Source organism: Rana temporaria, chromosome 4 (assembly GCF_905171775.1).
Source record: "Rana temporaria chromosome 4, aRanTem1.1, whole genome shotgun sequence".
In the NCBI taxonomy this organism is placed as follows: domain Eukaryota; kingdom Metazoa; phylum Chordata; class Amphibia; order Anura; family Ranidae; genus Rana; species Rana temporaria.
The window spans coordinates 196,582,990-196,596,730 of record NC_053492.1 but is presented as its reverse complement, the minus strand read 5'-3'; the positions used below and the strand labels follow the sequence as shown (position 1 = coordinate 196,596,730).

Below are 13,741 nucleotides of genomic sequence, written 5' to 3'. Positions count from 1 at the left end.
TTTTAATTCCCACCCCACTCCTTTTCTGAAGTCACGTGGTTACTTTTCTGGATTTTGACTGGATGTTAGTGATCATAGCAGAATTCAGTGTAAGGGGAGTGTAGAGGTGGGCGGGCATCACGACTCCACCCACCAAGCTCCAGACAACAGATCCACCCACAGAATCTGCAGTTTTTTTAGGCCTCATAACAGACAGAGGGGAGACATTTGACAGGTAAGGATACATGCAGGAGGCATGTATATCCTTATAGATCAGCACTATGGCAGTAGTTTAGAAAGGATGAGAGTGGGTTTACATCCACTTTAAGGAACACTAACAAATTGAAGCTGAACTCCAGCTCACACTTATAAGCACCTTCCCAAAAATATCAGCTTGTGCTGTAACGAATCACAGCACAGTGATTGGATACAAGAGGCGGGATTTATGATTTCTCCAATCACAAGCAGGGGGAGGGATTTTGCTCCCCCAGGCATTCCTGGCCAGGACAAGTACTGTCAGTGAGTAAAGTGGTAATGTGGCGGCCTTTTTTGGGGGTATCAGATTGGCCTGGGGGGTGGCTGTGTCAGTTTCATTCCGGGACACTGTATTGTCCCGGAATGAAGGTGCCCGGGACAGACCTGCAAAATGCGGGACTGTGCCGGGCAATCCGGGACACGTGGTCACCCTAGCCTTCAGGCGTCACAGCAGGTTTCCTACTGCGCATGGGCGAGCTTTCTGAATTGTCCCGTCGTCTTTCCTTTTGATATAAAAGATCTACATAAATGAATAAAAGCTGACTCCTATTAGTGGTAAACGGTTTGTCTCAAGCCTCTGATACTTTTGCTGGATAAAAGAAGTTGATAAATAACAGACCTAAGCTCATCATACACTATACAATCTGAATGTGCAATCTCCTTTAGATCTGCCATTAATTATATAGTGCAAGGGTCTGACAGGCTGGATACAGAATGATTAGATACATTTGGTTTGTTCTTCTATTACCTAAAGTGTAATAACACTTTATATATCTAAAATTCTGTGGGTAACCTTCATATGTTTTATAAATGTGTAACAAAAGTTTTGCTGAATTGCTTGTTGCAGATTCTATATTCAATCTTTAAAAGAAAACAGCGAGGAATCATTTTCACTTTTATTCTAACAATTATCTGCATGTTACATTTACAGTATACAGCTTGATGTATCCTATGATTATGTTTCTCTGGTCAGCAATCCTGCTATACAAGTGCTGGAAGATTGGAATCAATTTACAGCAACAGATGAGGTCTGGCACACAAGTAGGAAACTGAGAGATGCTTTAGTTTCGTTTCTCAGACTCATGCTGATGATCCCATGGGTGGAGAAAAGGGAATGATGAAACAAGCATGTATAAAAGCACAATAAGGGATCTATGTGATTCTTAGAGAGCAGCTGGACTGTGCATGAGCAGGTTCTGAACACTAACAGGTAATATTGCACTACAGATACTTAACACATGTATATTGAGGTTTGACGGTTTTAACTAAATATCATTTTACTCTGTATGTATTGCAGTAGTAGCGCTATTCCTAATGTAGGTTGTAACATGGACATTAACCACTTCACCCCCGGAAGAATTTACCCCCTTCCTTACCAGAGCACTTTTTGCGATTCGGCACTGCGTCGTTTAAACTGACAATTGCGCAGTCGTTCGACGTGGCTCCCAAACAAAATTGACGTCCTTTTCTCCCCACAAATAGAGCTTTCTTTTGGTGGTATTTGATCACCTCAGCGTTTTTTTTTTTTTTTTTGCGCTATAACCAAAAATAGAGCGAAAATTTTGAAAAAAAAACAATATTTTTTACTTATTGGTATAATAAATATCACCAAAAAATCTATATATAAAAAAAAATGTCCTCAGTTTAGGCCAATACGTATTCTTCTACATATTTTTGGTAATAAGCGGATATTGATTGGTTTGCACAAAAGTTGTAGGGGCAGATTCACATACAATTGGACAGGTGCAGCGTATCAGAGATACGCTACGCCGTCGTATCTTACCTGGCTTAAATTCGAATCCAGGAAGAATTTGCGCCGTAAGTGTATTTCTGGCTGCGTATTTGAAATTGGGCGGGTTGGGGGTGGGTTTCATTTAAATGAAGCGCGTCCCCGCGCCGAATGAAATGCGCATTTGTCGTTCCTAAATTTCCCGCCGTGCATTGCGCTAAATGACGTCGCAACGACGTAATTTTTTTAACTTAAACGTGACTTACGTCCATCCCTATTTACGGACGACTTACGCCAAAAAAAAAAAAATTCAAATTTCGACGCGGGAACGACGGCCATATTTTAACATGGCAAGTCTATCTATACGCCACAAAATAGCAGCTTTAACTATACGCCGGAAAAAGCCGACTAGAGACGACGTAAGAGAATGCGACGACCGCGCGTATGTTCGTGGATCGTCGGAAAAAGCTCATTTGCATACCCGACGCGGAAAACGACGCGGACTCCACCCAGCGGACGCCGAAGTATTGCATCTGCGATCCGAAGGCGTACAAAGCCGTACGCTTGTCGGATCTTACCCAGATGCCGTTGTATCTTGGTTTGAGGATTCAAACTAAAGATATGACGCGGGAAATTTGAAAGTACGCCAGCATATCAGTAGATACGCCGGCGTACTTGCTCTGTGAATCTGCCCCATAGCGTCTACAAAATAGGGGATATATTTATTGCATTTTTTATTTTTTTCTAGTAATGGCGGAGATCTGCGATTTTTATTGTGATCGTGACATTGCGACGGACATATCGGACACTTTTGACACATTTTTGGGACAATTCACATTTATACAGCGATTAGTGCTATAAAACTGCACTGATTACTATGTAAATGTGACTGTCAGGGAAGGGGTTAACACTAGGGGGCGCTGAAGGGGTTATGTATGTTCCCTAGTGAGTGATTCTAACTGTAGGGGGAAGGGACTCACAAAAGGGGGAGACCTATCTGTGTTCCTCTGTACTGGGAACATACATCGGTCTCCTCACCGCTGACAGGACATGGATCTGTGTGTTTCCACACACAGATCCACGGTCCTGCCGTGATTGCGGGCAATCGCGGGTGCCTGGCGGACATCGTGGCCGCCGGGCATGCGCACCAGGTCCCAAACGATGCCGTGGACGCACGCGTGCCCCCTAGACGGCCGGGAAGCCCAGAACGTCATATGACGTCCACCTAGGATGGGAGATCCCATCTGTGGACGTCATATGACTATGGGCAGGTAGGGAAGTGGTTAATGGTGACATGTATACATGAAATCATACATATTACAATTTTTTCTAAATTATTGTATACAAAATAACCTTTATATGTTTTCAGAGCCAAATGTTTTGCTGAATTATTTGCTGCAGGTACCATACCCAGCATTGAAAAGAAAAGCTCAGCAAAGATTACGTTTAGCTTTATTCTAACAATTACCTGAATTTAAATATAATGTTACTTTCACTGTTTAGTTTCTTGATGTGTCCCATAGTTCTGATTGGATATTATATACAGGTTTGTAGATTCTCCCTGTAATGGCCCATACACACAATCCAAATATCGTACGAAAAATGTTGTCCGAGGAAGAATCGTATGATAATCGGATCGTTAGTACAGAGCTTTCGAGAGCTGATCATGACAGTTCATCCAATATTATTAGATCGGACATGCACGGAAATCTTCTCCTACAATACCAGATCATACGATTTGCGTTTAGTCATTACAGTTGTCGTCCGAAAATACATTACAACACATGACATCACTTCCGATTTTTTTTTCTGTCGTACGAGAATTTTCGTGACTTTAACAACCTAATTAATTTCTACTTGCGAAGTTGTACGTTCTGTCGTACGATATTCGGATCGTGTGTACGCGGCATAAGAGTGGTAATTTTTGCTACATAAACGATGAAAGACCAAAACCAATTTACCAGCCCAGAGATGATGATGATTTTTGGTTGAGCACCTACATACATACATGCAACATCCTCTAATCTAATATAGGCAGCACCTATTTGTAATTCTAATTCATAGGGCAAAATTAGATCCAAAATATCTTTGGATCATTGAGAATTGCTATTCCATTCATCCAACCAGATATTGATGCGCTAGTTTATCAAAAACAGCGTCAAATATCGTACTCGTTTTATGTCGCCCTCTTTAACTTTTATAAAAATTATTACAAAAAAAAAATATGAAGTTTTATTACTGATAGGTACATTATCTATGACAGTGATCATTAAAGCGCAGGTCCGCCCACCCCATGAAAACGTAAAAGTCAGCAGCTACAAATACTGTAGCCTTTCAGCTTCACAGCCGGTCCCCTACTGCCCAGACAAATAAGTGGAAGTTCCACTTTTGGGTGGAAATCCATTTTAACTCCTGTTCATCGGCTATCCTAAGGCTCTGTTCACTTCTCTGTGTTCTGAATTGTGGGCGGAATTGCCGCAATTCTGAATAGCGGCAAATTGCAGGACAGATGTACATTCCCTGTGACTTCCAATGGCACCCCAATCGCGGTGCGTTTTTACTGTGATTTGGCGGGCAACAATCGTGGTAAAATCGCGCAAACAGAATTGTGGGATGCCTGTCACCCAAAAGGAGTACAAGAGCTTCTTTTGGGTGACCTGTAATTCTGTTTGCGCGATTGGAGTGCCATTGGAAGTCACAGGGAATGCATGGGCATCCCGTTATTTGCCTCAAATCGTGGGTGGAATTGCGGCAATTACGACCGCGATTAAGAACGCGGAGATGTGAACAGAGCCTTATTGTAAGACTGGGTTCATATATATACAGGGCCGGTTTCTGTGCAGTGTCCAATGCAGTTTCTATTCAGCGGTTCAGGTGCGATTGAGGTGCAAATTTAACACTTAAATCGCATCTGAACCAGACTGAAAAATGCATAGGACTTTTTTTTTAACAAGAGAGAAGAGAAAGAGAAATGCACAGGACTCTTAATTCGCACCGCAACCGTCCCGCATATATGTAAACCCGCTCCATTGAAAGCCCCGTCTGGTTCACTTTATGAAAATCGGATGTAGTTTAAATTGGGGGGTCAAGCAAGCGGAGCTTCCCCTTTTGGGTGGAGCTCCACTTTAAAAGGAATTAAAAAATGGTTACAAAAGTAAAAGCCTATTAAAAGTCTAAAAGCTATTACTCTTTTTAACAAGGAGTTATTGGTTGTTTTTATGCTGTGTTATTGCAGGAACACTACAAGTGCAAAAAACAAACTGAATGAAAATGAACGAGTTTATGTGGAAAGGAGAATTTTCCAACATGATTGAGGAATTGGAAGTTCCAGATAACTGGGATCTACATGTTGATATGAACCTTGTAAAGCAGAAAACAGGACTGATTTATACACAGCAAACCTTTGGCAGGTATGTACATTTTGGTAAACCTTTGTAATGATATTATATCACTTATATAACAAATTAATAAACGTCATCTTAAAGCATACTTAAACCCAAAAACAAAAACATAAAATATTGCAGCTTATAAATCCTTAGATATGACTGCATTAGTTTTCTTTCCTATCCTTTTTTCCCCTTTATTTTCACCTGGTAATCCTGACACTAATGACCCGTACACATGATCGGATTTTCCGACGGGAATTGTGTGATGCCAGGGTTTTGTGGGAAAATTCAACCGTTTGTATGCTTCATCGGACAATTGTTGTCAGATTTTCCGACAACAAATGTTGGATAGCATGCTTTTAAATTTTCCGACAACAAATGTGTCTTGTCGGATTTTTCGATCATGTGTACACAAGTCCGTCGGAATAAAGTCCAAAGTACAAACATGCATGCTCAGAAGCAATGCTAACCATGAGACAACATTAGCAGAAGTTGCCCAAAGGGTGGCGCTAAAGAGCTGAAAAACCACGTTGTTTCTGTTTGTTGGACGACAATTCTTTGCTGTTTGTATGCAATCCAAATTCAAGGCCAACACCCTTCGGACAAAAGTCCTACACTTTGTCCGATGGAAATCCAATTGTGTGTACAAGGCTTAAGAATTGGTAAGTTTTAACAAAATAAATGTTTGTTTTAGGTTTTATTACTGCTTTAATTAAGCCACAAACACGTAGCAAGTGCAATTAGCAATGTGCTTAAAGGGTTTGTAAACCGCTGGGTGCCCTTTTTTTCTGACCTGCAAGGTAAAGCCATAATTGAATGCATTGCATACTAGCACAGTATTTGAAACTTACCTGAAAACAATCCTCGCTGGAGGCCGCTTCTATCTTCGCCCGTCTTCCTTCTGGGTCCACAGACTTCAGCTGTGTGACTAGCTGGAGCTGCGATGAAGCATGCGTGGGGGAGCCACCATTTACGGGACAGGATTCTGAAGGAACGGCCTAGGATGCGCCAATTACGTAATCGGCTTTATATATAGTTAATATCTCCTAAACAGTGTACGTTTAGGATATATTTACAGTACCTATAGGCAGTGGTGGCTTGTGCTCAAAATTTTTGGGGGGACGAAAAAACAAAAACATTTGCAGCCTCACTGTGCCCATCAAATGCAGCCACTGTGCCCATCAATTGCAGCCACTGTGCTCATCAATTGCAGCCATTGTACCCATCAAACGCAGCCACTGTGCCCATCAAACGCAGCCACTGTGCCCATCAATTGTCGCCACTGTGCCATCAAATGCAGCCACTGTGCCCATCAATCGTCTCCACTGTGCCATCAATTGTCGCCACTGTGCCATGCCATCAATTGTCGCCACTGTGCCATCAATTGTCGCCACTGTGCCATGCCATCAAACGCAGACACTGTGCCATGCCATCAAACACAGCCTCTGTGCCATCAATTGTCACCACTGTGCCCATCAATTGTCACCACTGTGCCATGACATCAAACGCAGCCACTGTGCCATCAATTGTCGCCACTGTGCCATCAAATGTCGCCACTGTGCCATACCATCAAACGCAGCCACTGTGCCATGCCTTAAAACGCAGCCACTGTGCCATCAATTGTCGCCACTGTGCCCATCAATTGTCACCACTGTGCCACGCCATCAAACGCAGCCACTGTGTCATCAATTGTTGCCACTGTGCCCATCAATTGCCGCCAGTTTGCCCCCTCAAAAACCACCAGTTTGCCTTGTAAAATGCTGCCAGATTGCCTCCTCAAATACCTCCAGATTGCTCCCCCCCCGCCCGGCACTTACCTTTCTCGGGTCAGCCACCCTCCTTCCACTGTCCCTCGATGTCTTCTACCGCCCTCGATGACGCTTCAGCTAATCAGGTTACCGATAACCAGACCCGGTGAACCTGATTGGCTGAAACGTGTGACAGTGTTAACCAGGGAATGCACACCCCGTGCGTCTCCTGGTTAACTATTTGGAAGCCGATTACAGCCCACAGGCTGTAATCGGGAAGCCTATCATAGCCGTTGGCTCTGATAGACACTTCCAAAAACCAACCAACTGCTGTTATTTAGATGGCCAGCGCTCACCAGGGGGCCGGCCATCTGAATAGTGGGTGGCAGTGGCACGGCGCCGGCGACAATACATAGATTCATGCAATGCATGAATCTATGTATTGTTTCAGTGGCGGTGCAGGAGAGAGAGGGCGGCGCTCCTGCACCCACTATCGACGCACCGCCACTGCCTATAGGTAAGCCTTATTATAGGCTTACCTATAGACACAAATAAAAGATTGAAGTTTACAACCACTTTAAGGGGATAACAACAAGCATAACACATATTTCTCCTTGTCAATGAAGGTCAGGTTAACATAATCCAGCACATAGTTCCCTCTTACATCAGTCTGCAGGTTCCCCCTTTACAGTGCAAGGGGGAAGTCTGCGGACCCTGATTTGATCCATCATTCATAAGCAACCCTTGAGGACCTGCTAAACAAAAAACATGTTGCTATCCACTCAGAGTCACTGCTAAATGTAAACAAAGGAGCAGGGTAACCCAGGTCACATCATTGACCAAACATGGACATGACCATATTTGGCCAATGATGATACCCAGGACCCCCTGTGACATCTCTAGCCAAATATGGTCATGTCCATATTTGGTCAATGATGTCAACTGGAATACCCCCTCCTCTATGTTTACATTTAGCGGTGGGGCCCTTAGTTGCAGGCATGCCTAATACAGATTAAGTAGTAACATTAGAATTCATAACCATACCATAGTTGTACATATTTTAGAAGCTGAACACCATATTATTACTGATTGAACAGATGCAGACTATTGCAGAACAGTCTGTTGATTACTACTAGTGCGCCTTATAAACAAAAAACAACAATATGCCTGCGCTTAGACCCGTGTCCCCCGGCTGCTGCCCCCCCTAAAAACCAATCCCCTAAAAGGGGATATTAAAAATTGTGTGAAAAAAGTGTAAAGATTGGGGGTAGTCCTCAGAGGGACTACCACACAAATTGGTGCTGGACAGACCATAACGTGGACGGATCTGATTTGCCGAGGAGAGACCTGGAGCAGTGGAAACTTGGGAAACCTATACTACATGCTGTATACCCCTGGCGGGGAGTTGGATCTGGTGAGTGGGGACCCTTGTGGGGGAGCACCGCAAACATATCACCCGTGGTATAGAAACACCTTCCCTCCCTGCAAGACTCTGCACCCTCAAAAGTCCTGATTGGAACTAATAGTTTTACTAGAGACTACTAACTGTTTTACTAGAGACTACTGTTCCTTTTTATGCGATTTCCCTCATGCGATTTTTTGCTTAGATATTATATAGCCTTGGATTTGAGGCTGCTATTGGATACATATCACTTTATATTTATTTTCTAATTTGTTTTTCACTTATACACAGCTTATTGACAATAGGCTGTTATTGTTTAAATAAGATTATCACTGTGGGTAGAAGTGTGCTGGCAGGTTTGCACACACCTGCTAAAGGGTCGATACAGGCTCACATTAATGTTATCACATTTTACACAATTATTTTGTTTACCATTGGCAATTGATGTGGAGGCTTTCACATTTATTTTATTTCACCATTGGCATTTGATGTGGAGTTTTACACACTGAATATATTGATATACCGTTATATTGATATACTTATATATTTGATTTAGTTCACCTATTAGTAGCTCACTCTTACTCGATCCCCAGGTGGGGGCCCTCTTTCACCTTATTTGGTTTAGAGGGTGAGGTATAGGCAGCGCCACTACCCCCAATCTTTACACTTTTTTCACGCGCCTTATTAACTATTCATTGTTTAACCCCTGTATTACAAAGAGAGTTCTAGTTGTGACCTATTGTCTTTTTCTTCTCGTTTCAGCTTTCGTTGCGCACGTTGTGCACGCAGTTGGAACTCCTCAAAGGTATCTGTACTGTTCATTATAAATCTAAACAAACGTCTGAGAAGTGGAACAGTAAAAATTAGAATTTTCAAGCAGGGTTGTGAACGTTGCACCCATTCCGAGGAAATTATCCCAACGGTGACATCTGACAACATTGAAAGAGTTGTTTGTAATTTAGTCCATAAAATCCAAAGAAAGTTCTATGGGGTGACTGATGAATATCAACATCAAAAGCCAAAAATCTATGGCCCCTTGGAAGGTTTACATAACAAAGAGCGTTGCGAGGCATGCAGAAATGGTTTATGTGAACAACAGATGTTGTCTTGCAAATCTGAACAAAATAGGGAGCAGAGAGATCCAGCTACATCTACTGCTTTGTCTGTCATGAGCCTGGTCACGGGTGTAGCATCGATAGCACTAATGTATTTTGCAAATAAATGATTATTTTGAGAAAAAATCTGCCTTGTACAGACACAGGTACATAGGCATATGAAACATAAAGTGTATGTATAACTAAATTTTCATATGGAATAGGGAAGGCTTAAATCCCTGCCAGGTAACAGTTTTGTTTAAAAGTGTACCATTGATGAAAATGCCCTTTACTTCCTGTGCTAGAAACACAACAGGAAGTTAGTGGATAGCTCCCAAAGTGAGGGGAATTCCCCTCTTAGACAGTTGTCCCTGGAGCAAGTGTCCCTATTTGAAGATTTCTCCTCACTTCTTGATCTCAGGAAAACTTGTGCACAAAGGGCATCTGTTTAGCCCCTCTGAACGCCTTTTCTCAGGAGTAAAAAAAACATTGCTTAAAGAGGAAGTAAACCCTGATGGGGTTTACTTCCTCTATGTCTCCCTACAAAGGTAAAGCATAATGGGCTACTATGCATCGCATAGTAGCCCATTATGTGACACTTATCTGCAGTAGAAGCCCGCGATGTCGCCGTCTTCCTCCATGGCAGCGAGAGTCCATCTTCACCCCTCTTCTTCCGGGGGCCACGTACTCCGGCTCTGTTACTGGCCGGAGTCGCGTGACATCACTCCCGCAAATGCGTGCGGGAGCCGCCTTTAACGGCATGACCCCGGCTTGAAACGGCACAGCGTGCCCTTTCAAGACGGCGCAAGAGCAGAAGAAGGCGTCGCTCGGGGAAATTGCAAATATCTCTGAGACTGTGTACCTGTAGGTGTAACTTCCACCTGAGGGTTTACAACCACTTTAAAAATGGGCCTAAAGTCGTGTATAGCACAATCGTTTAGACGCGTTAAGTGTTTGAGCATAAATTAATTCCATTTGCCAGAATAATAATTTTTTAGGGCCATTGGAATGCCTTAATGCTCAAATATGCCCAAATGGGTGCGCAATGTGTTTACAGACATTTAGATGTGTTGTGCATTTTTTCAGCCCTTCAGCTCGTCTCCTGAACACGCTTTTGGTGCTTTTTTTTCAGCCTGTAAACACTTATATGTTTATAAAATGTGTGCATTGGACGCATGTGATAACATAGAGGTGCTTTTACAGGCTGAAGAAAAAAAAAAAAAAAAAAAACGGCAAACGCCTTTAAAAGTGGTGTTTACTAAGCCCAGTGTGCATGAGGTCTAAAAGTTTGGATTGAACTTTTTGTCTTGGTCACCAGTACAAAGAGAATGGTGAATCTCCTCAATGGGGGCATTGAGACAGAAAAACAGAAGCCTTTCCCATTTAAAAATACATAAGGTTTGGTATAGAGATAAAAACGATCTCTTATCACAGGAGATCACACTCGCATATAGGCTGGTTAACTTCCACATGAATCTCCACCAGGAAAAGCATCAATGTATGGTAGCCTCATGCAATACATTTTGCGAGATGTGCCATATAAAGAAAAAGAGCCTGCATAGTGTAAAATCCAAGGTACATTTATTTAAAAACGAAAAATGCGCACTTACAATGTAATCCAGTGCTGTATGCATAAAATTATCGAGCCAGCCGCCTCCTCTATCTGCCTGCCCGTGTCTTCTGGGTTCAGCTAATGACGCGGTGACGTCAGAACGTCGCTTGCCCAACGTTTTGCCTCAAAGGTGGACCTTCTGGATGGTTTTGGAAAGTAGAGAGAGTCAAATCTACAGAATGAATATTTATATGGTCCTATCATATCCCTGAGGGGAGGTGCCCAGTAGGTGGCTGAGAGGGAGCATAAATAGATTGAGGTCTGAGAAGAGGGGTTCTTGTCTGTTCCAGGCAGTCCAGCTGTGCTTTTTCATTTCCTCAATGAGGCCCCAGCTGTGCTAGGTGGGGGCCTATTCTACTGAACTTTGCAGGAGCTGATTGAGGGATTTTCTTGTCTGAAGAATTCAAAAGAGAAATGATATTGGAAGGAAACATCCAACAATCCAGGGACATTTGTGTGCTGCTGCTATCCCTCATGCATCAGAGCCTGTACCTAAAAGTGGACATTGTGTAAAGTGTCCCTGTGTAGCTCGGCCCATTATTGCTGCTGGAAGGATTGTGGTAGAATCTCTGAGAGGAGGACAGGTGCTTTACGTTCCTGGATTACTGGTTACCCTGCACCAATCCAAGTTCAAGTTTTCAATAAATCAATAAAGAATATCCCTAGAGTCTAGGGGTATTCTTTATTGATTTATTGAAAACTTGAACTTGGATTGGTGCAATGTTACAAATTTAAATTTAATTCATATTAATTCACACATGCACACCGTCCATCTACTCTTGGTCCGGCCCCTGGGTCCAATATATGAACCTATTGCAGCCCTCGGGTCAAAAAGTTTGCCCACCCCTGCCCTAGACTAATCATTGAGCCAAAAGAGTGACTAAGACTGTGTGCCTGCCTGCTAGTGCACTTATTGGGAAAAGAACCTTGGGACCATTTAGGAGGCTCTTTAGGGGGTGAGCACAACATGAGGCTCATGCATCACATAGTAACTAGATTTGGTACTCGTTTAAACTGTCATAAAGGAGCATTTAGGCTCAGTTCACACTAGTGCGACACAAAGTCACATAACAAGTCAAAACCCTTTTGTTTCAATGGCACCCGTTCCAATCTATGCAACTAAAGTTGCAGCATCTTTTTTTAAAAAAGCACTACTTTATTGCAACATTCCTACGACTTTAGTGCCATAGAGTGTAATAAGTCGCATGAAAGGCACACTGGAAATAGCGCAACTTTAGTGTAAACTGAGCCTTAGGTGCAATATGAGAAAACATCAGAATATCTAAGGGTACAAACCAGTTTGCAAACTCCTCTCTATTCTATGTAGCTGATCTGGGAATTTTGTTTAATTCCAAATGTATATTTAAAATATTGTACTGTGTGCATGTTATGTAAATCTGTTTGGCAGTGTACATCAAATACCATCAATAAATGTTTTTATCTATGCTTATGTATGTCCTTGTTTACTAAATATGTATAAAAGTAGTACCTGTAAGAGTATATCTCTATAGAATTCAGATTCTATGTTTTGCAAAGTTCACTTTTTATATTCCTTCAATCCTTGTTTTAAAACCCTTTCGCTGCCAGGGCCGTTTTTGCGTTTTTTTGCACACGTTTAAAAAATTATTTTAGGCCTGAAGATTACACAAAACCCCAAACATGATAAATTTTCTGAAAGCAGATACCCTAGAGAATAGAAAAGCGATAGTTCCAATTTTGCAACTAACCGCAAAAGTCTAGGAAACGCAATATTTTAGTAAAAAACACACAAAAAAAAAACACTAACGTGAATTTTAGGGCAAACGCAATACATTACCCAAATTTTTGGTAAAATCTAAAATACGAAGTTACATAAATAGATACCCAATATGCCAAGCTTTAAAAAAAAATTTGCGCCCGTAAAATGGCGTCAAACTTCAGTACCCTATATTTTCTATAGGCAACGTTTCAAAGGTCCCCTATAGGTATCAGTTTAGTGTTACTGAGGAGGTTTTGTGTTAAAAGTATTGCTCTCACTCTCACGGCCATATGTAACATGTGTATCACAATCAGCGTTTTCACGTGTAGGCGCCCCGATGCATGTGTTTACGTTCGTGCATGTGTATATGTGGGGGTGGGGAGGGCCTCAAAAAAAAATTGAAGGGGGGGGGGTTTCATCACATAGGGGACAAACAGTCCTATGTGATAATTTTTTTGGTGACAGGTTCTCTTTATTGAGATATGCAGGGTCTAAAAGACCCTGCATGTCTCCCCTGCATTCCACTGAATGTTTGGCAATGCAATGCAGATCGCTTTGCAAAACATCCTACACCAGAAAAGCGAGCCGGGGACACAGAGAATGTGACCCGGAAGGTGACGTCAGAGGGCAGGAGTCTGCAGCCATCAGATTGTGTGTAATACCCCCCCCCCTCTGTTAGGTCCATATAACGTACGGACCTGGTGTCGAAAGGATTAAATCTTCACATGGCAAGCACTGTTCCATATTTCAGACGGTGTTAAACATATTCAGCTTTAAAAGGAAAGACATGTCCTAACT

General features: G+C 42.4%; 1 protein-coding gene across 1 annotated transcript; it reads left to right on the top strand.

Moving 5' to 3' along the window:
- Positions 1-1,336: 1,336 nt before the first annotated feature.
- LOC120936870 (receptor-transporting protein 4-like) lies at positions 1,337-10,943 on the top strand. Its single transcript, XM_040349599.1, has 3 exons — positions 1,337-1,444; positions 5,199-5,373; positions 9,262-10,943. The coding sequence occupies exons 2-3, from the start codon at positions 5,228-5,230 to the stop codon at positions 9,722-9,724; spliced, it is 609 nt and encodes a 202-aa protein (XP_040205533.1). The 5' UTR covers positions 1,337-1,444; positions 5,199-5,227; the 3' UTR covers positions 9,725-10,943.
- The last annotated feature ends 2,798 nt before the right edge of the window (positions 10,944-13,741 follow it).

Excerpts from the sequence above, each read along its gene's own strand:
- LOC120936870 (XM_040349599.1), top strand. The coding sequence starts at position 5,228 with ATGAAAATGAACGAGTTTATGTGGAAAGGAGAATTTTCCAACATGATT. Across the intron at positions 5,374-9,261 it reads ACACAGCAAACCTTTGGCAG|CTTTCGTTGCGCACGTTGTG; the intron begins GTATGTACATTT and ends TTCTCGTTTCAG.